At 44.9% G+C, this 27921-nt stretch overlaps 1 protein-coding gene across 1 annotated transcript; it reads left to right on the top strand.

Moving 5' to 3' along the window:
- Positions 1–303: 303 nt before the first annotated feature.
- SLC15A5 (solute carrier family 15 member 5) lies at positions 304–25443 on the top strand. The gene is made up of 9 exons (XM_061564690.1): positions 304–1003; positions 3811–4030; positions 11216–11385; positions 12101–12324; positions 14379–14556; positions 14888–15076; positions 19344–19475; positions 19663–19771; positions 24934–25443. The coding sequence occupies exons 1-9, from the start codon at positions 634–636 to the stop codon at positions 25103–25105; spliced, it is 1764 nt and encodes a 587-aa protein (XP_061420674.1). The 5' UTR covers positions 304–633; the 3' UTR covers positions 25106–25443.
- Positions 25444–27921: the final 2478 nt, after the last annotated feature.

Here is a 27921-nt window from a genome sequence, read left to right as displayed (position 1 = left end):
CTGTTTGTCACTAAACCACATTCTTTGATGACTTGCGTTTGGAGTTGTTTTCCACCAGCACCAGGGTTTGTCGTGTTCAAAAGCATACTCTGTAAAAATAGAAAATACTATTTGGATGCCAAACAATGAGTCACAGGGCGTCGATCGTTGTGCCGAGATTTACTTAAAATATTCCGAAATAGCAGCCAACAGGTTTATCCAAGGTATCAAGAATGGTTTGAACTGTAACTATAAACTACTGGAATGCTGTAATCCATGAGTGGGCTGGTTACTGATTCGAGATAAGCTCAGCCCACAACCGGTCAGTGCTCTGCGATACGGATAGTGCAATCACCACTACCATTAATACTTTCTTTTATAATGGATTTCGTTTTAATTGTAGGAGACAGTGGCCATACCAATCCAGAGTGTTTACTTGTTATTTATAAGAGCAGGGTGCCTGAAATGTCATGTGTTTGTTAAACTCGCGGCGGAGGACTTATCTAAGCGAGCGACACAAGAGTGAGAGATTCCATGCCTCGACAAAATCCAACAGTAGTGGTCTCTCAAGGCACATCAACACATTGAAAAACAACCACACGCATAGCGTGAGGAGTTCTCCAACAACATTTGGTTTTTGGAAAGGATTAAACCATGAAAATCACAAAATCCTTGTGGATGACTTTTCATAAGCCACCAATTGTGGACATGGACTCGAGCCGACGACCTCTCTTGGGGGACAAGAGGGCAAAGGCAGACAATGGTTTGTCGCAGGCCTGCAGTTTCCACTTGTTGGGCTGCCTCCTTCTTGTAGAGCTCTTCGAGAGGGTGACCTTCTACGGGATAGTTTGCAACATGATACTCTTCTGCACGGTAAAGCTGGGCTATCCAAACCACGCCGCCGCCACCATCAACCTGTGCTTCGTCGGCCTCAGTGTCACTGCCGCCACCGTGGGGAGCATGGCAAAGAACGTGATCAGCCGGAACCGTATCATTTACATCAGTGCTGTGCTGCATCTTGGAGGTAAACATCACGCTTCGCACCACCTCTTTGCACGGTTGGCTACGTACAGCGCGAAATAAGTTCAACATACATACGTACAATACTTGCTTCAGCGATAACATTTTAATTGATGTGTTTACTTATTGTGTTACTGTCCCCTTCCAATGCTGTTCATAACAAACAAAAAAGTTGCAGCCAAATGCGAACATTTGTTTAATTCGTGCATCTGCCAATAATGTATACCGGAGATACTCGAGAAAGTGATTTTACAATAAAAAAGGAGGAACGTTATTGGAACGCTCACTCATTAGTCCCCATAGTGGTATCCCCATTTAACAATGCGCAGAAAACATACCGTGCTCATATGCAGCATGTAGAGGACCCTGCCACGGTGCAGTGGTCAGCACACCGGACTTGCAATCCAGACGTGGCCAATGCGGTTCGATCTCCCGGCAGTTGAAACAACGGTGCAAGCTTCTTCAATCCTCACCGCCTCTCCTCGCCGCCTCGGTGCCCACAGCAGTATCGGGCGCACGGTCAATCAGTCAGTCGGCGAGTCGCGTGTTATGGCGTAAAGCGTGGATACTCTCACGTCTTCCAAGATGTCTTGCCAGTGTGGAGGAGTAGGCTAAACAAACCCTCTAGAAGGGCCTTCTAGAGCTCCCCCTATAAAGGAGGCCTTCTATAAAGGGATTCCTTTATAAGGAGGAGGCCCTTCTGCCTGCAAGCAGCGTGAGCAAAGTTATAGCAGGGGTGGACCTTCTATACAGTCGAATGGTTCTTGCACAATGGCTTTTTATCCGCAATGCCTCGTGATTCAGAGTTGAATCACGCATTAAAAGCCACCTTGACTGTGGTATTGCGGTTGTGGTGGTGAGCGGCGACTCAAGTTCGGTTTCCGCTCACGGCCACCAACACCAGTAACGATTATCTGAACAGGTCCTTGCCCTCCCCTAGGTCGACTCAGCCGCACATGAGTACTTGATGTGGCGTGTAAACATCGCCACTGGGAAGACAAAGGCGGTTGGGCGTGGTTCTGGTCACCCACCCCTTCGTGTGCCGTGGCGGCTTTCATAGGTGCTCGCTAACAGCACTTGCCCCAACAGTCTATTGAGGCTTTCCGTTGGATCTTTGTCACTGTGGTGTGAAGTTTATTTGATGCTGCGTGTTGCCTCCCACTTTAAATGCAACATCTCTGTGTTAAAATCAAGTAATACTATAGGTGACAATTACAGTTGTGATGGCAGAACCGATCAACAGACAACTCACCAATATATCACATTTTACGTAATCTTTTGGTTGTGAATGCTTACATTTTAAGCGTTCGAAGAGTACATCAATAAAGATTACGGGGTAAAATTTGTACATGAATATAAATGTTTAAATTAACAGTGGTGAGAAATGTACATTTAAAACAAAAAATATGTCTGGCGCAGAATTGACTTTTAAATATATTTTTATTGAAGCATTTTAAATATAAGCGACTAAACAAACACCCGATAATTGGTTCTTTACCCTTCTATCTGGCAACAAAACTGACACCTTTTTGCAAGGAGTCATGTTTGCATAGACCACAATACCTGCAGTCATAAATACAAACAAAAGACATAACTCTGATAATGTGCACTGTCCTTGAAGTTGATTGGTCCACACCCGAGACAGCTTTCCTTCGAGCCTAGTCTCATATGGGTTGGACCAGATGACGCCAAAAGGCGCACAACTCAAGGACAATGCACCATCAGAGTATGAGAGCTCGGGGCAAGCATAGTGTAGATGCTTGCCCCGAGCTCTCATACTCTGATGGTGCATTGTCCTTGAGTTGTGCGCCTTTTGGCGTCATCTGGTCCAACCCATATGAGACTAGGCTCGAAGGAAAGCTGTCTCGGGTGTGGACCAATCAACTTCAAGGACAGTGCACATTATCAGAGTTATGTCTTTTGTTTGTATTTATGACTGCAGGTATTGCGGTCTATCCAAACATGACTCCTTGCAAAAAGGTGTCAGTTTTGTTGCCAGATAGAAGGGTAAAGAACCAATTATCATATTTTTACTGGCAAATGAGGTCCCCATAGTAGTAAACAAACACCCGTTCACAAATGTATTTATTTCACAAACGATGATGAAGCCAATAGTGTATCTCAAAAGGGACCTCAGTGAGACTTTGCCAACCTGCCCAAAACCGTTTAACACGTGAATATGGAGTGTGCTAGTTACACCCAGATATTCACAAATGGCGCTATGTGTTTTGACCACAGCATGATACTGTATTTACATTTTACGTAAAATGTAATGCATTGATAGCCAGTTACCGAGGACGTGTGTACCTGGAGGGCCCATCTTCCGTGGGCCCTCCAGGGTCAATAAAGTAAAGTGATCAAGTGGCTGTTTTTTTTTAAAGACTGGACCTGCCATGGGAATGTAGATTTTCTATCACGAGCTCAGGGTCAATTAAGAACCAGTTTGTGTGAGGTCAGACCAATGGGGAAATTGTCCTCTGGCCTTGGATGTGAATTTCACCAAATCTCTGAGCATTGCTCAATGCCCATCTAAGCATACGAGATGCTTTGACATTGACGTTGTAGAAAGATACATTCGCTCTTGTGACCATAACTTTTGTGCAATCCCTGCCTGGTCCTTTTTTTTTTATAAACTTGGGTTGTTACTTTTGTCACAGGCACGACTCAAGATACGGTACCACCGGGTAATACTGGACAGCAATTTAACGTCGTAGAAATCGATTGTATTGCATCTCTGTATATACAGAATTAGGATCAAATGAGGGAAATACCTACAAATCTCGTACGTTATATGTGTTTGTGTCCGTTTAGGTACAACGCTTCTGCCAGTGATGGCGTTTCCCTTCGATGATTTCTTCATGGGCCATGACCACGTGATCCACAAGCTTTGCCGCTGGCAGCAGGAGCTGCTCCTCTTCGTTGCCCTGCTGCTCATCGGCCTGGCAGTCGGGGGATTCAAGGCCACCATGGGCCCCATGGTGGCTTCTCAACTCGGCCAGTGCCCAGGAATAAAGCTCTTCTCCATTGAATGGTTTGCAGCGCTATCGTCACCCTAGGTGCAGTCGACAGTAAAGATCAGATATGCCTCAGCCTATTAGGAGTCGTTTGAAAAAAACAACTATCACTCAGCGAAATAATAGAAATGAGACTCGGCAGTAGGCAAAGTTAAGAGAATGCAAAAAAGCTGGTTTGAAAATGAATAACAATTTTCTTGTCGCAAAGAGGAATCCAATGAATTTAAACCGTCTAAGGCAGCAGGAAGGTGTAGTATTACTACCCCTCTATATAAGGAACGAAACAGTAAGACTTATCCACAAATCTGGCTGTCGCCTGATGAAGCTAGTTGTAATTACTGGCGAAACGTCGTATTCAGTTTGTAAATGCTGTGGCTTGGCTCTCCAACACACTGGTGTGCTGTACTAGTGACGAATTGGCACGTTCTGTTTATGTGACAGCCCTGACTAGTTGGCTGTGTCGGGTGGTGGCGGGTTTTAGCGACACATTTATATATTTATGCAATCTAACCCAAAAACCTCTTTAATATACTGCTAAGGATATTTTAAAAAATGTAGCCAATAGACGCAGAATGAACCGGTAAATTGAAGCTGTATGGAGTAGGGAATGGCTGCCACAGGAATGGATAAAGGTAACATTGCATCTCTTATGAAAGCTCGGCGTTCCATTTGTCCAACAACCAAATAATCAGAGCCTTTCAGAAGGCCTGAATCAAAAAGTTATCGAAAGTGGACTCCACCCCAACCCCAGATGTGGGGGTTAAAAGTTTAACCAACAGGGTCACGACAATTGTCACCCCCCCCCCCCCCCTCAAAAAAAAAGAATCACTTCCCCTCCTCGATAATTTTTTTTTATGTGTTTTGTAGGCAAATATACCTACACACTTTACATACCATAGAGTCAGTAGTATCTACTGACTCTATATATACCTACACATACCTACACACTCTACATATATATGTCTACAATTATTTTTATCTACTGACTCTACAGTAGTATCTACTGACTCTATAGTAGTATCTATTGACTCTACAGTAGTATCTACTGACTCTACAGTAGTATCTATTGACTCTACAGTAGTATCTACTGACACTACAGTAGTATCTACTGGCTCTACAGTAGTATCTACTGGCTCTACAGTAGTATCTAGTGACTCTATAGTAGTATCTACTGACTCTACAGTAGTATCTGCTGACTCTATAGTAGTATTTACTGACTCTACAGTAGTATCTACTGACTTTATAGTAGTATCTACTGACTCTATAGTAGTATCTACTGACTCTATAGTAGTATCTACTGACTCTATAGTAGTGTAGGACTCGTACTGACGCGACAACTTCTTTGTCTTTCTCGGTTCTTTATTAACACGTATAGTTCACATCTCCTCCATCAGCATCACACCATGTCCCTCCATTCTCTCTAACGCACAACTCCCCATCCACACCACTCAATGTCCCTCCGTTCGCTCGCTCCGCTGGCTTCGCTCGCTCCCCCTCTGCTTCTCTCTTCCAGCAACCTCCCTCTCTGCTCTCTCTCTCTCCAGCTCGGTCGCTCTTTGTTCTCCCCGCCGTCTCACTCCGTCGTAGCTTCTCCTCCAAGGTCCGTTACTCCGCTGCTATTCTATACTGTATTATCTTTATGCGTTGCTACCATACACTATCTCCCTCTGTCCACTGCTACCTTATACTATACTCTCTTGTCTACTGCTACCGTATACTATACTTTCTTGTCTACTGCTACCGTATGCTATACTTTCTTGTCTGCTGCTCTGTCTCTTCCTCTATCTGTCTCTTGTCCCAGGCACCAACCAACTCCCGTTTCTCCCCACGCTCTTTGCCTTTATCCCCGAACCAATTTGCCCCAATCAATTAGATCATCCCCCGCTTCGATATTCGCCCCCGGCCCCCAGCCTCACGTGATGTTGTTGTTGTAGACACCGTGGCGCCAATCTCAGACACTCACACCTCTCGACCAATCACCGGCCTGCGTCCTCGATTACCCCGAACACCTGCAGGCCTCCCTTAATTACCTTACCACCTTAATTGGCACAATAACAACAGTATGGCGCCCCGCTCCCTGTGTCCCCATTTGCCCTCACTGTCCCCCCGTGTCCATATCACAACCCAACGCGTGACGTGTGTCCTACAGTAGTATCTACAGACTCTACAGTAGTATCTACTGACTCTATAATCGTATCTACTGACTCTTGTGTCTGACCAGCTAGTTGTGCCTCAGGCTTGTTCCATCTGGGCCAGCCCTCTAGCTGCTACCGTAGGTGCACACCAGGCTCAACATCCCTGGTGAGTCGGTACAGTCAGCAGCTGACAACACACCAGGCTCAACATCCCTGGTGAGTCGGTGCAGTCAGCAGCTGACAACACACCAGGCTCAACATCCCTGGTGAGTCGGTACAGTCAGCAGCTGCCAACGCCGAACCCCGGGCGGCGGTTATCTAACCCGGAAAACTCAGCTTGTCTGAGCCTGGGCATGTGGAACCCCTGGTGGAAGAAATTCCACCAAAGGGTCTTTGGACCTTCCACTGCAACCAGGAGCATCTCCAGTCGTCTTGACTATGTTTTACCACTGGGTACAGATGGGGCTGGTCGAGAGAGTGAGGTTGACGCTGCGCAAATCACCCTCACTTAAATCCAAGTTCTCTGCGCAAGTCATGGCACTGTTTTACCATCGTCATTATCCAAGTCCTGTGATGATGGGTGAGCGACGAAGCAGCAGGCACGGATATGCTGGAAGCTGTAGCCGCAAACCTGCATGGACCGAAGCAGCAGTGAAGTCCAGCAGCACCCTGAGTGACTGAGCAGCCCTATTCAGGATCACACTGCTCACCTCCATAGTGAGGAAAGGGTTAGAAAAGGTACCCTAAACATTTCCTGCTTCAAAACATCCTGGCCAGCCTACCGCAGCTGGCGGGATCCCATACTTGCGGTCAAAAAACAAATAAAATAAAAAAGACCAAAGTGATACCACTCACTGTTGGCGCCTGGAATGTGCGCACTTTGATGGACACATCTGGATCAAAAATACCTGAGAGACGCACCGCCCTCGTGTGCAGAGAGCTAGCCAGGTATAATGTGGATGTTGCTGCCCTTAGTGAGACTCGACTGGCCAATACTGGACAAGTGACTCAAGTGGGTGTAGGTTACACATTCTTCTGGAGCGGACGAGACCAGGAGGAGATACGCGATGCTGGTGTTGGTTTTGCAGTAAAAAACCACCTGGTCAACCAACTGGCAAGCCAACCCAAGGGTATAAACGACCGTTTAATGACCTTAAAGCTCCACCTATTGGGTAAAAAGGAGGCCACCATCATCAGTGCCTATGCCCCTACCATGACCGGCTCTGACGAGATCAAAACCAAGTTTTATAATGACCTGGAAGTCATTATTGCTGCCACAGCCAGCTCTGACAAACTCTTGATACTTGGTGACTTCAATGCCAGAGTTCGAAGTGACCATCAATCATGGAATGGAGTCATAGGTGCACATGGCATTGAAAAATATAACAGCAACGACCTTCTTCTGCTGAAAACATGCTCTGAATTTGACCTGCTCATCATCAACACGATATTCCAACTACCAAAGCGCAAGAAAACGTCATGGATGCATCCTCGTTCACACCACTGGCACTTGATTGACTACGTCATCATGAGGAGGAGCGACCGGCATGATGTCAGGGTGACCAAGGCAATGTGTAGTGCTGAATTTTGGACTGACCATAGTCTCATCATCTCCAAACTTAACATCCAGATTAAGCCTCCCAGACGCCCACAAGGAAAAAGACGTGTCAAGAATCTTAACATCACTCGCCTACAACAGGAACACACCAGACTGACCTTTGTTGAGGCTCTAGACCATCACCTGGAGTCTCTAAGCTTCGAGCATACAGACGCTGAAGCAGACTGGACTGCTCTCAAGACTGTGTTGCATTCTACAGCTCTTCAATCACTTGGTGTTCTCATATGTACACATCAAGATTGGTTTGATGAGAACGATGCAGACATCCAAGCACTCCTTGACGAAAAACATCGCCTGCATGAAGCATATCTGAATGACAGCAGCTCAAGCTTAAAGAAAACTGCCTTCCTCAACATTCGCAGGGTTGTCCAGCGGAGACTCAGAGTCATGCAAGACACCTGGCTGTGCGCAAAAGCTGAGGAGATTCAGTCCTACGCTGACAGTAACAACACCCAGTGCCTCTATGATGCACTCAAGCAGGTCTATGGTCCCCAACACTCAGGAACTTCACCTCTCCTGAATGCAGATGGAACAATAACTCCTCACAGAGAAGGACAAAATACTTGCAAGGTGGGCTGAACAGTTCAGCGCAGTCCTCAACCAGCCATCATGCATAAATGAGGAGGAAATTGCGAGACTGCCTCAAGTTGAAATAAACCAGTCCCTTGCTGTTCTACCATCCATTGAGGAAACCAGCAGAGCCATGAGCCTCCTCTCATCAGGCAAAGGTCCAGGGTCCGATGCCATTCCAGCGGAAATCTACAAGGCTGGAGGGCCTCACTTAGACGAGAAACTGACCGAACTCTTCCAGTCTCTGTGTAAATTAGAAGCCGTTCCCCAGGAGTTCAAGGATGCTTCTATAATCCATCTCTATAAGAGGAAAGGCAATCGGTAGGCCTGCGACAACCATAGAGGCATCTCCATACTATAAATTTGCTGGCAAAATCTTGGAAATAATCCTTCTGAACCACCTAATTGTCCACCTAGACCAGGGTCTGCTACCTGAGAGTCAGTGTGGTTTCAGAAAAGACCGCGGAACCACTGACATGGTATTTACTGCCTGGCAGTTACAGGAGAAATGCCAGGAACAAAATGTTGATCTCTATATGGCTTTCGTTGATCTAACAAAAGCATTCGACACAGTCAGCCGGGAGGGCCTATGGAAAATCATGGCCAAGTATGGGTGTCCAGACAAGTTCATTGGCATTGTGCGCAAACTCCATGGTGGCATGATGGCCAGCGTCAGAGACCAGCAAGAACTCTCTGATCCGTTCCCAATCACAAACGGGGTGAAGCAAGGCTGCGTTTTAGCGCCATCGCTCTTCAGCATGGTGTTTTCTGCCATGCTGCAAGACTCATTCCAGAACCACAACACTGGTATTAGCTTCATCTACCGTTTTGACGGTGGGTTATTCAATCTGCAGAGGATGCAAGCCAAATCTAAAGTGGAGGAAGTCACTGTTCGAGAACTGTTGTTTGCTGATGACTGTGTTCTGGCTGCTGGCTCAAATAATGATCTACAGGACAGTATGGACCACTTCTCCTCAGCTTGTAACAAATTCGGCCTAACAATCAGCACAAAGAAGACTGAAGTCCTATACCAACCTGCTCCTGGGAAACCCTACACTGAGCCCACCATCTTTGTGAATGGGCAAAAGTTTTCAGCCTTTGACAAGTTTACTTACCTTGGTAGTACTCTGTCTCGCGCTGTGCACATATATGATGAAGTGAACATCAGGATTGTCAAGGCCAGTGCAGCCTTTGGACGTCTACGTGACTCGGTATGGGAAAGGACTGGCATCAAGCAGGAGACAAAACTGAAGGTCCAGGCTGTTGTCATACCAACTCTTCTGTATGGATGCGAAGCCTGGATTGTCTACCAGCGTCATGCCAGTCATGCCAAGAAATTGAATCATCTCTACTTGAGCTGTCTGAGGAAACTGCTGAGGATCAAATGGCAAGACAGAATCCCTAACACAGAAGTCCTCAGCAAGGCCAATATCCCCAGCATCCACACCTTGCTTGCGAAGAAATAGCTTAGATGCACTGGTCACGTAACCAGAATGCCCTGCGCGAGACTGCTAAAACAAGTCTTCTTTGGCGAACTGAAGAATGGCAAGTGAGCGCAAGATGGCTCCAAAAAGCGCTACAAGGACACCCTTAAAGCTTCGTTGACGAGCTTTGGATTCGACCTGAAAAGCTGGGAACATCTAGCTCAGGACCGACCTGCCTGGAGAAGAAAAGTACAGGACGGTGCAGTCCTCTGTGAGAGCAGGAGAAGCTCCTGTGCTATCTTGAAGAGGCAGCAGCGCAAATCTACCAAGAAAGGACTTGTGTCTGTACCTCAGAGCTCTACATCCTCCCTGACCTGTCCAGTGTGCCACAGAGAATTCCGGGCTCAGATTGGCCTGTTCAGCCATCTGCGCACTCATCAAAACCCAACAAAATGACAAACGTGCCATGGTCATCATAAACTTGATGGACGAACAAGAGAGAGAGCAAGAGAGATCTACTCACTTTATAGTAGTATTTACTGACTCTACAGTAGTATGTACTGACTCTACAATCGCAACTTCTGACTCTATAATAGTATCTACTGACTCTACAGTAGTAACTCCACACATGGCGGAACTGCACACATGGGGGAAGAAGAGGACATCAGTGGGGGCAATGGGTGAGGTCGCATTCCTCTAGTTATTTTAAATGGGGGGGGCAGCGGTGTGGCTGTCGGCACACTGCGCTATGGACCAGCGTGGTGAAGTATGTTCAGACTACCTCCATGACCAACGTGGCGTGGGAAGGCTTTTATGCAGCAGGGGGAAGGGGGTATAAAAAAGGAGTGTGGTGAGTCTGTAGAGATGCGTTTTGTCATCGAGTATGCCCGGGGAAGTGCTCCTCAGACTTTTCCCGAGTAGAATGAGGCTTAACAGAAACCCGGCGTGGTAGAGCTGTAATCTCTCACAGCGATAAGATATTGAACTCGAATGTAGAGGGGAGGAGAGGTGCTTGGAGTATGGGAGGATTATGGGATTTGGTCGGCATTCACGTCATCCTCGCAGCATTCGATCTACGACGACTTTTAAGAGACACTTTTAAAGCCCCCCCCTCTCTCGCCCGGCGATCACGCGACTGACACTCTGAGCTTGGCTCCACGCCTGAGAATCACGGTCATTGATGTCTGAAATATAGTTCCGAGTTATAAATTGCATTATTATTATTACTACTACTGTATTACCTGTTTGGAGAACACTTGGGGAATTTCTACATTACTATAGTATTTTGAGCAACATAAGCCAACGGCTTAAGAATTGATGTTGGGACACAAACTTGTCCGTCGTTCAAAGGCGGGCCATCGCTATGTTTCAAATAATTGTGGGCTCGCATTAGCAGAAAATGTTCCTACAAGTTGATAAAAAGCTAAACGTACAACTGTTCTGTTTGTGATTCAGCTTTCATTGGCTGGTGGGACTGGGGCAGATGATGGCTTTCCTGATCATTGCATACATACAGACATCGGCAGCAAAATACGTGGGCTTCATCATTCCCTGCATTTCTCTGCTGCTCGTCTTCGTCACCACGTATCTTGCATGGAACTGCCAGGTCAACAGTCCAGGAATGGGTCAGTGCATCCACTATGCACAGATTCAGTAAGAACTTCTAATCATCATGTTGAGTTTAGTCAATTTAAATCAGATGACCTTAACCGACGCGTATCATCCATACTGTGAGTTTTTCTAATTCGAGCATTTAACACCTTTTCTCGCATACTCATTTAAGAGGCACTGTGCTTCAGTAAACAACACATACTGTTGGCTAGCCTCCAATAAAAAACAGCAGTGATGCGGCCAAAGATAACAGCCATATTAAGAATATGATCTGCTTCGCACACCTCTTAAAAATAGCCAAATAATACACTGCGTGTTCTTCACCGACCTTCCTCTTTGGTTATTTCGGTAAAGTCACGTAGGTATAAAACAAAATGAATTAAATTAAATCACGACGTTTCTGGCGCAACCACAGCAAGAAACAACTGCTGAAGTGGGTAGAAGGACTCCCGTATTGCAGGGTGCTCATAACGTCTTCGGACGATTAATAATGACGAGAATGAGAAATTCTTTATAAAAAACGTATCGAATGTGCTCCTGCTTTATGTGTTATTACCTGACATATGCAGCGGCTGTTTATGAATATGCACACACACGTATATATATAAATAAATAAAAACTCGCCAGATAATTAAATGTTCGGGGTATACTCTGGCACCATAGATGCTGAGGCTATGGTGGAGTGTGTCAGATCGTTGTTATGAATGTCGTGTGGACCTCTGTGTGCAGGCGTTGGCTTTAGAGAGTGCTGCGGCATCGTGCAGAACGCGCTGAAGCAGTCCTGGAAATCGAGTTGCAGGCAAATCGGAGGAGCTGTGGGCTCCTCGCTGGACCGAGCCAAGGAGAGCTGTGGTGGCTGCTACGCGGAGGCTCAGGTGGAATGCGTCAAGCGGCTGGTCGCCTTACTGCCCTTGCTCCTCTTACAGATCTTCCACCGCGTCTGCATCTATCAGGCAAGGCCAGTGGTGCCAACGAGGGAACCGACTGAATCGTATGCATCCTTCGTCATGCGTACTTGATTTTGTTTAATTCCTCTTTGCTGCTCAACCATCAGCGCTGTAACGTCACCCATTGAGCAGCGACGCGGTTGAAATCCAGCGGCCGTCCTGGTATTTAGTGTAAATGGTCCTAAACGGAGCTATACAGCTCTTTTTCAGAAGCGACCTGGCTATCACAAATGATAGCTCAACGAAGTGGCTCGTCATGTGGAAATTTATAGCGGCCAAATATTGTAAACGCGAGATGTTGATTCGGAGAGAGACACCGCAAACCGCAAATAGATAGGCGTCAGGGTCAATATCGGGATCGAACCCACGGCCTCCTGTATACCCGGTGAGGTAGTTAATATCTCGCCACCGTGGCGAGATGTTGCTGTGTGTGTAATAGCCGTAATACTACGCAGTAGTCATTCGCAAGACTAGCACATTTTTGACCGTCGTTACGGTCCAAATTGACAATAAATCAACCGGAATCTACTTTGCAATCATAGCTCCCAACTGCAAAAACCGAACAGGACTCTCCTACAAAATAGTTTTGAGACTCGGAGAGGCGTTCCTGGGTAAAAAGTCAAACGTAATGCCATTGATTCATCCACCCACTTCCATGACTCGGTCTATCAAACCGCCTGCTTTGTCTCATCCACGCTAAGTTACACCACACAAATTCAGGTCACAACAACACACTCACTACCCACTCACCATCCACCACACTGCAGGTCACCATGCTTCTCCCTCTGCTACTCCCGTGCACTGCTCACTCCACTTTGAAATTCCCCCCTCCAATCATTGTCTTTCCCCAATATCTGATCATAATAATAACCGGGCTCAATTCAAGAAATGCATTACATCGTATCCATTTCAACTCGATATTGCTGTTTGTTGCTTGACGTTTTGGGTCTTTGGACCTGTGCTCAGGAAAGGTTAAAACATATCTATGCGTAGAGAGAGAGAGACCTCATTATGGAGGGGCCAACCTTCGTTTTGACCAAGTTTGGTGGAAATCCACCAAGTGTGGAAATCGACCAAGTGTCGTGGAAATCCAGAATGGTTGAGCCGGTTGACGAATTCAATCGGACAGATTCGCTCACTATCCACCGCATCTGAGCTTTTGTAGATTTTTTCGTAAACAGGAAAACGGTTCTCATCATCATTGAATTGATCAACCCTGTTTGTAGGAGAAGCATTGCTGTGATATACACGGTACGATATTAAGTGTCACGATATGACGAGATTACTTGCATAAATTTTGCGATACACAATTGTAATGGATAATGGGGGGGGGGGGGGGGCAGTGGTGACTCGTTTGCAGGACCGTGAAAAGTTGGCGATGCCTTTTGGCCTGGCATTCATCCAGCAGTGGATTAATCACAGCCGAGGATGTTGATTGCGACCTGCAGTAGTCGTTGTGTTTTTATTAATAAATTGTATTTTTATTCCATTTTCATTTTTTAAAATTCACAATTATTCATTACTCACACAGATTTCTCTACTGTATTGTCTCTGACGATTCCTTCGCGATTTCCACTGGTGTGTGTATACGTGGCAACTGTTTTACATCATCACACTTAATTCATTATTTGCAAATACATAGTTAACAAAATAGACCAGACTTTAATAAGAGGACCTTGTGTACGGTATTGTGATAGCACATTGTACAATAGTAACAGCGTATATCGAGTTATCTTGATTAACATAAAAGAAAAAGACACCTCCCCTCGTATAGCCTTAACAGACTGTTGGGTCAAGTTCTGTTGGCGAGCACCTATGAAGGCCGGCACGGCACACGTGTGGGTGGGTGGCCAGCACCACGCAGCTGCCTTTGTCTCTCCAGTGGCGATGATTACAGATCACACCAGGTACTCATTTGAGGCTGAGTCAACCTAGGGGAGGCCCAGGACCGAGAGACAGAAATGAGAGACAGAGTTTAATATTGTACGGTGCCTGCTGGTGTGTTAATTGGAAGTGGGTTTTGGAGAGTCTGTTTGAAAAAATGTTTGTTCTCTCTCTAGGTCCCATCTACCTACTATATCCAGGCCATGAATTCCAACCTGAATGTGAGCGGATTCCTGGTTCCCATCGCAGCCATAAATTCTGTGAGCATCGTCCCAACAGTCTTGCTCTCTCCACTGCTCGTATTTGCAATGAGCACCCTACTCAACATCAGCCTGATCTCCACCACCAGCATAGGTTTGTACAGTTATAAATATTCGAAATTATTACTAAGTATCAGAATATTTTAGTAAATGGGGTATATTCATAACGAAGCTATTATGTTTAAAACTGCAGTACAATGGGCAAAATGTATACCTTTAGATTATTCAATATTCCATTATTTGCTGTAATTCATCAGCATTTGTGACTAATGTACATTGCTGTTACCCACGCAACAGTTGAGAAATCATTTCTTGGAAATCGTTGGAACGTGACACTGAAAAGCCCTGAACACTGCGCATGACATGTAAACATACCACAGACGTAGATTGCTATGTATTTGCATGCACCTTCTGTTCTCCCTCAGCGGTAGGTCAGGCGTGCGCGGCACTCTCCATGCTGTTGGCTGGAGTGATGGAGCTGTACAGACGCAGCTGCAGCCCCACGGAACAGACTCTGTCTGGGAAGGTGTTCCCCATCTCCTCCATGCCGTGCTACCTGCTCCTGCCCCAGTATCTGCTTCTGGGCATGGCTGACGCTCTTGCCGCACCTGCCAGTGAGTGCAACCGCGACTCCTCTCGCAGCCACGGCGTAATACCTGGCCTAGTTGAGTGGCGCTGATTGAACTACAGTACCGGCAGACCTCGCTTTGCGCTCGAGATGCGTTACTACAGAAGTGAGCGCTAATCGAATCGGTTATTATACCATTGTATATATGGGGATAGGTTCCCAATAGCGTAATTTATTTTCGTATTAGCAACATATGAGGGCTTCATTTGGGTAGTGGTAATAGCGCTAATAATTAACATTATTTCAGAAATAAAAATAACAATTTATTATATCAATAGCTATTATGTACTAAAACTCACGAGTGCATTCTACTGTACTCCTACAAGGCAGTGGAGCGAGACGAGGTTGTAGGAGCTGCTGCTGTGCTTCCCAGTCTGCGACATTCTCAGAGAAGAGCTCCAGGACCTCCGTGGTGGTCTTAGTGATGCCCTCCGTGCATATTACTATGTGGTGAGGTTTCTTTTAGGTGGAGCCTGATACTCTATCTTGGTCTCTTGAGTCCTCACCTGGCTAATATTGAAAAAAATATATATATATAAAGACGTAATCGTGACCACGAATGGTGACAATCGAATCGCGAGGGGTGGGGTCTGGTTGGCTCAGCGTACATCGCTCTCATCTTGGCTAAACGAATAATGGGGACAGGAACGTTTTTATATGTTTAGATTTTGTTCACGTTTGTTTTAAAAAATGTTCTTCAGGACGAAGAGCGCTATGACGAATCAGCATTCTACGGGGTCGCACTAAGCGAGGTCTGCCTGTATTCACTAAACTTCACAACTGAATGTCATCTTTGGAAATATTAGTTTTTTAAAGCAGAAAGCCATACCAAAGTAGTTGTCTCGTTGTTAGAACTATCATTCGGTAGTGGAAGTTACATTATATCTACTTATTAAGATATCTATCGTGCATTTCTCTGCCCTTATTTTCCCTTATCTGAGGGCAATTATTGAAAGCAGACCAGGATAACGTTATAAGGCTGATGGGAACAGGTTGGGAGAAGGTTTTGGAAAACTGTACTTAACAATTAAAAGCAACACATAATTGCGCCTAAACAAGGACGCCTTTCCAATGAGTGTTAAAATGACCTGCTATGACGTAAGGATCCGAATTGTTGGACGTTGACAAGGAAATTGGAACAAAGACCTGAACAGTGCGCAAAGCATGGAGAGGTATGTGCATTTCGATTTAAAGCTTTCGTGACTGCAGGGATTCATCTTCTTGGTTCTTTCGGTAAAGTCACGTAGAAGGGAAGTAATAAAATAATAAAAATAAAACACAATAAAATTATTCTCACGACGTTTCGGCCACAACGCAAGCAGCCGTCCTCAGGTGAAAACCAGGTCCGTCGAGGCGACAGAGTCTGAAGGACGGCTGCTTGCGTTGTGGCCGAAACGTCGTGAGAATTATTTTATTGTGTTTTATTTTTATTATTTTATTACTTCCCTTCTACGTGGCGATTGAGAACCAAAGCGGTGTGGGCTGCAGTAAAGGTTAAGAGCCAGTGCTATAGACATTTCCTCGACGCCCACGAGAAGGGCGTTTCACAAAATGTTATGCGATGCATCAACCCACGCCTTCACACGGATGAATTACAGACGTGAGTCACTACCACTAGGGATGAATTATACTTTTTCACTGACAATGTTGTTTATATTACCGATGAAGAGCTGCAGCCTGCCCTTTACCTACGTCTCATGCTATACATTGTTTGCATAGGCTTTCAGGACCAATATTATGATTCATAATTCGTTTATTTTGGATCCGAGCATATATGTATAATGGCATTTTTGTAACTATGTCCCTGAACCTATGAACAGGGCTAATGAAGTCAAGTTGTCACACGGGCAAATATGTCAACCAAAAGCTCAGTTGAGCTTTTTTCTTAAAAGCTGAGTTGGGCTTTTTGCATGCTCTAAGTGTTTTGACCCCAACTATAAAGTGCTCTGATATTTGCATTGTCTTTGTACTGTTCGCCTTTTGGCGTTCTCTGGTCTAACATTGGTGAGACAAGGCGACAAAGACGGCTGTCTCTGGTGTATGCCAATCAGTTTCAAAGACAGTGCATATATTATCAGAGCATGATTTATTTGCATGTTTTGCCGCACATATGTGTGGTTAATGCAGACTTACAAAAGGTATCTGGTGTTAGAACATCTTAACACCAGTCTTTTTGTCAGAAAGGATACAAATCTATTCTTAATTTTTATTATTTTGGTATTTCTAATTAACCAAATCAATTGCCATATTTGTCCACAACTTGATTTGATTAGCTCTGTTGGTTGGTGAAAGGCTAAAGTTTCAAAATCGACATCACAAGAAACTTAATTAGCACATGCCCTTCAAAAATATATTGAGAACACTCGAGGGTGACAGAGCATCATTCTTGCAGTCTGCAAGAACTGGATTTCAACTTTTTAAATCAGTTAAGATTGCTGGCTGCCTGCCAGGTGTTGACCCTTTCCATGTCAAAGCTGCTTTGCAAAACCCAATCGCACAGCTTGTGTTAACATCAATCCGCTGTACACGTAAGTGCTGTCTACACGGTCTGAAGCAGATTTGTGTTATTGGTGGATGGAATCTTAATACATTATGTGAATGTGTACATCTACAGCTATTGTGTCATCCCACTTCTGGATGAGGGCTTCTCCACTCTTGTGCAGGTCGTGGGGTCGGGGTTATTTGACCATACTTCACCATACTGGTCAGTGTACATTGGTGAATGTGGGGAACATGAAAGTGAAACAATGGATGTTTCTGCCCTGCCCTTCACTGTCTACCACATAACCTCACAGCTCTATGAAACTCTGGTGGCCAAAGCTACGAGTTGGGGCCCCCTTGACCACCACCATGAAATATGTTTTCAACAACAGTGTAAAATAACAAAAAACGTATGTAATGATGTGATTAGGCAAGAGGAGCCACGATATATAATAGCCTAGGTGGGACCGTGGGAGACAAATACAATGTTGGGGCCTCACCTGACCGATTGCCGTCCACCCCACTGAGCTTAAAATGTCGCCGCGACACCACTGCTGTGCTGCCATGCTGATCAGGCTAATTAGCTCTGACAACTATTCATTTCATGTCCCTTGAACGTGTGCAGTGCTACTCTCTGAGGCGCCATCAGTTGGCACCCGGGAACGTCCTCCCTTGCCTGCCTCCTCTCTTGTGGATAACCCTCGAGCCCCTGGTCATCTCGTTGACCTGCTGAATATATTAATGTGGGTCATTGCAAGTGGCCCAGGTTCACCTCCTGAGTGAAAAAAGAGACAATTTCTTGGGTGGATTTGATCGATTGCAATTCAGTTCACTGCTGTGGAGTTCCTTCTGCCAGCAGTGATGTGATCAAGCAATTTCAGGGCTTCACCTTTTACCTTCGTCGTGTTTTTACGATATTGGACCGTAACAGCAGTACAAGCACAATACAGATCTACAAACCTGTGCGTATCTCCAGTTGTCTGTTCAGACTGAGAGTCGGAAGTTCAACTGCCACGCAACAGATGACGGTGGTGGCATCTACATCTGCAGAACATGAGAACCAGTCAGTGGCATCTACATCTACAGGAGATGATACAACTTTTAAAGCCATTCCCCGTGTTTAGTGTACAAGCCATAATACTATTTGGTTCTTTCGGTAAAGTCACGTAGGTATAAAAAAAAAGTCACGACGTTTTGATCACAACACAAGCGGTAATCCTCAGGCGGAAAAAAATAATCCAGTAGTAAAACTGCTGAACTAGTGAGAGAGCATACATGTTTGGAATCGACAGGCGTAAAGTTGGACTTACGAACAGACCTCTGGAACCCAACTCGTTCGTAAGTAGAGGAGTCCCTGTATATATCACATCAACCTGCAGTGTAAGAACCAAATGCCCAGGCATTTGCAAACATACCGGGCCCAAATTGCCATGCGATCTCAGTGGCCCATTTGGGGCTGGGTCTAAAAAATAAATGGGCCGGTGAGGAAGAATCTTTGGGGCTGTCAAATAAGGTGGGGATTCAATGCCAACTGAGAGCGTAAATAAGCAATTAAGCGTACAAAGAGGTAATAAAATATTTGAAAAAAAAAAAAAGTAATATATTTTAATCACTCTGATCACAGTTGCAATTTCCCCACACAGACCGACCCACCGGCCCTTGGAATGGACTGGCCCACCGGGGCATTTGCCCAGACACCTGCCCTATGGCCAGTCTGGGCCTGGATATAGGGCTCATGTTATCCCATTGACAGCTGTGTATTTGTGCTGCAGCTTACCGAGTGCTGTGTCGACTGGCCCCGCACGGCGGCCAGGCCTTGGCCAAGAACGTTTTGGGTTTGTGCAACGGGGCAGCTGGCATCCTGGGTACAATCCTCGTGCAAGCTGTGCACCACCTGTCGTCCGGTACGCATCACATCCATTGTCAGAACACGTCCCGTAAATGCAAAGCTGGTAATTGCACAATTTTTGAACTTTTGCTGCTCGCTACATATAGGTTAAGGTGGTGATGGTGGTATATATGTTATTTTTCTAACATAAATGCTTTAACAAGTGTCATTTTCTCTTTACAATTGTACGATGTTTCCAAAAGGAACACTCTACCCTGACGATCTCCAACACGGGTACCTGGAAGGGTATTTCTTTCTCCTGGCCTTCTTCATGTGCATCAACATATATGCCCTGTGCATATACACACAGAGGTATGGTGTATGTTTAATACCTCCATATATATGTATAGAAATATTTAAATGTATATTCAAATATGTAATAAATATGCCATGGCGTAGTTCAGAAACATGGTCACTCACGAAGATGTTGAACAAAAACTGAAAGGTAAGTAAAAAAGCAACGCTTGGAATTACATTGAGAGATAAAGACGTGGACGAGAAAATGTACACAGGCGAAAAGTCATCGCCTCTTCATCCTCTATACAGGAGGGGGCGCTCTTCACAACAAGCTCTGCCCTGATATTTTCACATGACGGTGACACCGACATGGTTTTTTTTTAATCCTTTATATTAAGTTCGCGTGCTTGCTTGCTTGCTTACGACCGTGCAAATCTTTCGGTCGTTTTTTAACCCACTTCCCGTGATCCAATCGAGCTGACATTTTCCACACAGACTCGTTGTGCGTGACAATACATTTTCATAAAAAAAAAATTCCAAAATTTTACACTGTTTAGGGAAACAAATTTAAATATTTAATTACCAATTGCTTAATGCTGGCAGACAATCATCTGACCCATAGGTGGCAGCCATCTCAAGCCAGAGGACGAGAGGACTCTAGCCGCCACGCATATAAACGATTTAGAGTGAAAAACTTTGTTTTTACGGGTTAATTTTTTTAATTCTCAGAACTGGAGATTTCCCAGGTCAAGTGGAAAACCAACCATAATATCTTTGCGCAGTCATTGGTCCCCATGCCAAGACTCTCAACTCGCTATAATTGGGAATCTGGTTTAATCACGGTCAGCTATTTGGATTTTAACCCAGGAACTCAGTGGTGCAGGCTCAGCACTCTGACCTCTGAACATTCTCAACAGAAACGTTTTATTTTCAATATAACTAAACACAACATTCCAACAACAACAAAATACAGAATGAAAAAAACAGCCCAAAATAACTTAAAGAGCAAAAACTACGAAAATGTAAACATATAAAAATAATTCCATCAATGGACAATAATTATGAAAAGAAAACAATTCAAAAATCAAGACATGGCAGTTGACATTTATTGAATAACTAATGCTATTGGAAAATAAACAAGAGTTGAAAAAAACCATACAGAGATGTTCTATCCTTGCATATGGCGATGTGTTCAGGAGCTAAACGCCAATGTTGATTGAGGAGGTCTGCTCGCCCCGAGAGGGCTTCAGGAGAGCATGCGTGCAGTTTTTCTATTCGTCCGTTTTGCCGGCCAGTGTTACCTCAACAAAACATTGACCAGTTTGGTAAAGTAAAGACAAATACTCCCTATAACCATAAGCAGTGGATTGACACGTCAACAAAAGTAAACTCAAATTAAATGCAGTCTAGTGTACTCAACAAATGTGAAAGTTGCAATGGTCATGCCACCAAATGAACGTATTGGCAATATATCGATGCATGGTATAATTTGTTTAATATTTCACGATAATAATTTTGTTTAATCTTGCGGGGTGGTTCGAAATCAGTTCTCGTGCTGTCCAATCAGTCGGAAGACGAATGTCATGACCAGTTCAACACGAATCTTCACAGTCTGTTGCCGTATAGCAGCACCCAGACTGCCAACAATTGGCTGGTTCCGTGTTCCAAAGGCAGAAAAAAACTACTCGTGCCCTCGACTTGGTTGGCCGATTCCTCAATTCATTTCCGGAATCATTTCTTGGTGGATGGTGACATCGAAATATTATGACTCGTGGTGTCTTACGTTTGAATGGGAAGGCAGCTGTTGAACCTAAGGCAACTTCTGATGGAGAGTCTGCAGGTCACTCAAGGAGTAACAGCGACATCGTCAGACTGCTTTATGAGGACCAGTGTGTTGTTATGCTGCACTGGAGTACCACCAATACATCCAATTGCCAACTGCTGTACCGTGCCATAGTGAATACCTAGATGAGCACAGAGTAAAGCATTAGAAGGCAGCCAACTGACTTGGATGCCTTCCCAGCAAATGCAATAAAGATGTTATTATAGACTTTACCGAAAGACCCAAAGAGTATGTTGTTATATATTTCACTTGTAGACGGGATTTCAGCTGACTTTCTTAAAATAGCCTGGGGGACTTTACCAAATTTTATTTCACGTGTTGAAAGTGCTCTGTATGATCCTGTTACATTTTAAATGTCTGTGGTATATTTTAGACATTTTTTGGGCGCGGGAAATTGTGTAAGACAGAGCTAATCTATTCAGGCAGTCATGATTTTTAAATCCTTTATATTAAGTTCGCTTGCTTGCTTGCTTGCGTGCGTGCGTACGTGCTTGCTTGCTTGCGTGCGTGCTTGCTTGCTTACGACCGTGCAAATCTTTCGGTCGTTTTTTAACCCACTTTCCGTTATCCAATCGAGCTGACATTTTCCACACAGACTCGTTGTGCCAGACAATTAATGTTCGTGAAAAAAATTCCTAAAATTTTACACTTTTTAGGCAAAAAAATTATTTGACATATATTCAAATAGAACTCATTCATGGCTTTGGCTGAACGTCACAGTGTAAGAGCCCAGAGCGTAACCCCTCCACAGGCCGTGGCGGAGTAGCGCAGTTGGTAGCGCCCTCGCTTCCTATGCCAAAGGTCGCGGGATCTATCCCCACGTCCTCCACAGGCGAATATATATTTTAAATCCTTTATATTAAGGTCGCTTGCTTGCTTAGGACCGTGCAAATCTTTCGCTCGTTTTTTTAACCCACTTCCCGTGATCCAATCAAGCTGACATTTTCCACACAGACTCGTTGTGTGTGACAATTAATTTTCGTGAAATTTTTTTTCCAAAATTTTACACTGTTTAGGGAAAACAAATTAAATATTTATTTACCAATTGCTTAATGGTGGCAGACAATCACCTGACCCATAGGTGGCAGCCATCTCAAGCCAGAGGACGAGAGGACTCTAGCCGCCACGCATATAAAGGATTTATAGTGAAAAACTTTGTTTTTATGGGTTTACTTGTTATTAAATCCTTTATATTAAGTTCACTTGCTTGCGCGCTTACGACCGTGCAAATCTTTCGGTCGTTTTTTAACCCACTTCCCGTGATCCAATCGAGCTGACATTTTGCACACAGACTCGTGCGTGACAATTTATTTTCGTGAATTTTTTTTCTCCAAAATGTTACACTTTTTAGGAAAACAAAAAATTTCATATTTAATTTAAAATACCAATGTGATAAAAATGAAACTCTTACTCAAGAAAAGGAGAAATGAATAATAAAATAAAACCGATGCCACGCTTATAAAGGATTTATAGTGAAAAACTTTGTTTTTACGGGTTAATTTTTTTGGACATGTTTTGAAAGACAAACCAGTCTCTATCCAAACATGAAGCTGAAATGTTTTTTTTTTAAATACAAAAACATGAATGAAAACAGCAATGTTTGCAGTGCACATTCTGGACGTTATTTTATTATTTCGAAGTCACATACAGGGGCGTTTACGCTGCTGGTACTGTGGTAGATATACAGTAACGTAACAGGATACACTCTTATCAGCTGCTACATGGAGCTGTTCTTTTGTTGCAAAACGTGTGCGTTATGTTTTTGACATGTCTTTGTCCTGGAAGCTCTCTCTAGACCGACACGTTCAGTTGGTAATTCACAAACAACTCAAGGCAGTCAGAATCATAATATATATTTTTTATACTAGAGGAATCCAATCAGCTATAAAGCTCTTTTTCACAGATGTCCAGCAGGAGTGGGTCAGAACGTTACAAAAACAAACAATACAAAACACGATAGGAGTGTAAAGTATAGAAGTAGAGTTGGCGCCCCCCAACATCCTAGTAATAATATAAATCATCTGAGCTGAGAGTGGAATCTGATTCTGAGATTAGAATCAGAATCAATTGGGGAGAACAAAACACTCCACTTTGCCTTACTCTTACACGAGTTTGTCTCGTGACGCAGTATCAGTCTCGCAGTATTGCAGCGGTTTTGCCCTTATTGTATATATTTTTACGTAAATATTTAATAGTTTGAACGACAGCAAGGGTGGTGTAAAAAATCTCATAGTGAGTGTGGGTGCCACTCGCTGGGGTGCTGAGCTGAGATGCATGGCACAGGATGAGGTGGGTGGGGGGGCTGATGGTTTGTAGATGGGAGAGAGCCACATGATGAGCCACTTCGTGAATCTATCATTTGTGACTCGGTCACTTCTGAAAAAGCTCATGGCTCGTGTACGCCTTACCTGGTTCGATAAAAAGGTGTAGTTTTATTTGTATATATATTTTAAAGTGATTTGCTTACCTTTCCTATACTTTGTACTCCTATAGTGTTTTTGTATTGTTTATTGTTGTAACTTTATGACCCGCCCCTACTGAACATATGTGCAAGAAATCTTTATAGCTCATTGGATTCCTTCAGTGTAAATACATATTTTGATTCTGAAGTAGAACTTTTGGTTCAGCTGTAGGGATTCGTGACAGTGGTGACTTTTTGATCAATGTGACCGAAGCCTTTTTTTCTAAATAACTATTTGCCGAGGCTTCAAGAGGGCCAGTAGATAAAAAAAAAATTGGTTTTACCCTTCCTGCCAATAAAACAGGGGTAAGTATGTTCAAACACCAAGTAGAAATCTTTTGCAAGGAATCAAGTTCGCATTAACCACACGTACTTGTGGTGAACATGCAAACAAGCATGCTCTGATAATATATGCATTGTCTTTGAAACTGATTGGGGGCTATCCATTTAGTACGTACGCAAAAATCTGTCAAAACTTGACCCCTCCCCCTCTCCCTGTACGCACGCGTAATTTTTACACCGCCCCCCCCCCACACCTGCGTACATATGCTTGACGCACACCCCACCCCCCGAATCTTATAGAACGGCCGATATTTAATCCACGCAGAAATCATCAAGGATTATTAACGTGTTAAAGCAAAAAGATAGTCCACCGGCTGCATTATTATCGAGGCTTCACCCCCCCCCCCGTTTCCTATGCGTACGTACATTGTCAGTAGACCCCACATACACAAAAAGCGTACGCATTTGGGTTAACCCCCCCTCCACCCTCCATGCGTACGTACTAAATGGATGGCCCTTGGCCTACACCAGATACACCCTTCTTTAGGGCCTGGTCTCACCAGTTTCAGACCAGAGAACAACGCCAAAGTCGAACATGTCCCATTCTGTAGGGCCAGTAGATGTTGTAGTCGGTTTGTCGTCTGTGTGCAGGTATTCACTGCTACCAGTGAGTGAGGAAGGACCGCCGGTGGCAGGGCAGAGTTCCCTGGCACAGAAGCTTCTGGAGCACGAGAAATCATTCGCCTTTTACGACAGCACCTTGGAGGGATCGGCATTCACATTCTCACCTGACGACGATTTGCATGGGTTTATCTATGCCTGAGTCAAGGATGGCACGTTTTACTCTGATGATGTACACCTGTGAATGTTTACAGTCTATGAATGTATTTAAATGATGCATGCACGGTCGATATTAAAATGCAACGTTGTACCTTTGAACTGTGGTTCCTATTGCACAGTGATTTAAAGGCTGTTTTCATATCGCAGATGGATAATTTAAGTGCTAATAGCTCATTGTGTGCAATTGGTCCAGAAGGCTGATAGGCTGATGAACTAATATGGTATTGTATTGTAATATGTAGAGACAGTCTTTTTTTTGTTTATGTATTTCATCATCATGTATAAGCATCTGCGATGGCACAACAGTGTGTGTTTTTTCTCCTAAACAGGATGGGTCTTGTCTAATAAAACAATACATTTTAAGGCAATGTTTCAGTTTCTGTATACAGTTCTGGGATTCTGGGTCACTGTTCCTTTAAGTGCAGATGGGAGCGATGTGGTCCAACCTCAAACGGAGCGGTCGATGATTGACATTCGGTTGATATTCTGATATTCATTGTGTTTAACCAGATCCACACAAACCATGAAAGATGTTGACACCTAATGGACAGGTCGAAGTCAAAGGCTCCTCCTGTGTGCGAATGCTATGAACTCTGAACCATGACCACGTGACTCTTGCACCTTAACAAATATACTGCCCCAAAAATGGTGCATGCATCTGCCATTTGGACAAAGCAAGAGATTGGCTAAATGATTTACACCAACATCTCTAACAGTTGCTATTCATAGACTATAAGAATGAAGAAGACTAACATTAAACCACACCTCTGAAAGAAACTGGATTGAAAGCGGTTGAATGAGGCTGTGAAAACAGTGGTACATTCCTGGTTTAAGGACCAGCAAAAAGACTTTTCCTGGTATGCAATCTGCCATTTTCATGAAAAATATTCTATCAAGTCAATGCTAATGAATATTCGCTGAAAACTGTATATCTTGACGTAACAAAACACCATTGCATTATCAACATTGGTTGCGTAACATTGTAGCCAATGCTTAGCTGCCGTACATCAGTTGCCAATTATCCAATGATAATAATATTACTTCTTGCAAAAGGATAACAAAGCTGAGATAAGTAAGATCTGTTTTTATTTTATCCGTAATTCATGTGTACATAAATGATCGCACCTCCGATTAGCACGGTTGGCTACGTACAATGCGAAATAATTTCAACATCGATACATACAGCGTTGGAATGACTAGTTTATATATCACCTGCGCTATTATCTCGTGATATTGTTTTGTTAACAATCGGGACATATTCAAATACAAAAGGATTTGTTTTACCATGTAGGATTTTAAAAAGCCCACACTCCATTATCCTTGTGTAGTGGATTCAACGGAGTCGCAGACATACTTCTTGGAGGCAACACATTTATTAATACCAACAGATAACACAAAGGGGTTACTGCCCCTTTACTAGATAACCTATGGTGGTGGACCACCAGGCTAACTACGCTAGTGCCCGCCCTCACAGTCGGGCATATTTGTGGAATACACCACGCCGCCGTTGACCCTGGCCATTGACCGAGCAACCCAACGTTCCTATCAGCTCCCTCCGCAGGAATGTGTTTAATGGAGACATGACCCTGCTGAATTCGAGTTGAGGCTCCGCGATTATTTTATGAGAGACACGGAGGGAGACACGGGGACACGACGGGAGACATGGCGAGACTAGTGGAGACACGGGACATTGAGAGATACAGGGAGACGCAGACAAGAGGCACGGCTGACAGTGAGACTCGGTGTACAGAGGCAATGAGAGAGACACGGGGACAGTAAGAGAGGGGGGCGGGGAGAGACCTACGTCGAGGCCTACTTCGAGGCCTACGTCGAGGCCTACTTCGAGGTCTACTTTGAGGCCTACGTCAAGGCCTACGTCGGGGCTTACGTCGGAGTCTATGTCGAGGCCTACTTCAAGGCCTACGTCGGGGCCTACGTGGGGGCCTACGTCGGGGTCTACATTCGAGGCCTACGTCGGGCCTTACGTCGGGGCCTACGTCGGGGCCTACGTGGGGGCCTACGTGGAGGCCTACGTCGAGGCCTACGTGGGGGTCTACGTCAAGGCCTACGTCGGGGCTTACGTCGGAGTCTACGTCGAGGCCTACTTCAAGGCCTACGTCGGGGCCTACGTGGGGGCCTACGTCGGGGTCTACATTCGAGGCCTACGTCGGGCCTTACGTCGGGGCCTACGTCGGGGCCTACGTGGGGGCCTACGTGGAGGCCTACGTCGAGGCCTACGTGGGGGTCTACGTTGAGGCCTACGTCGAGGCTTACGTCGAGGTCTACGTCGAGGCCTACGTGGAGGGCGCTCGTCAATGGAAGCAGAACAATGAAGCTGATGGGCCAAACATCTCGCCTCTCAACGTCCACATCACGCAACCATCCGGCCTCGGCGCCTCCAGGCCGCACGGCCGCTGCTGCTCTGCTGTAGTACACACAGCTGCGGCTGCTTCGTGTATGACTCCTGCAACTGCAGTTGGGTCGGCTGCAGCTGCTACAGCAGCAGCAACAACAACAGCAGCAGCGGCTACAACAACAGCAGCAAGATGGTGGCGGCGTGTGCGGCCGCATGTGCGTTGTGCTGCATGGGTGTGGGCTGTGCGTGAGAGTGGGTGAGCTGCGTGTGAGTGAGCTGTGTGTGTGTTTAAATTTAGTTTTTATTTTGATTTAAAGCTTTCGTGACTGCAGGGATCTCCAAATCCTGATTAAACACAAGATCCAGGTCCGATTCAACACAGTACATACAATCCGTGATCTGGTCCCGTCTGTAAAAGATGTGGTTCCAGACATACAGTACCC

Source organism: Lethenteron reissneri, chromosome 33, assembly GCF_015708825.2.
Source record: "Lethenteron reissneri isolate LAM-NWPU_2019-01 chromosome 33, ASM1570882v1, whole genome shotgun sequence".
NCBI lineage: Eukaryota > Metazoa > Chordata > Hyperoartia > Petromyzontiformes > Petromyzontidae > Lethenteron > Lethenteron reissneri.
The sequence above is the reverse complement of the archived record's forward strand: the minus strand, read 5'-3'. Positions and strand labels throughout refer to the sequence as shown.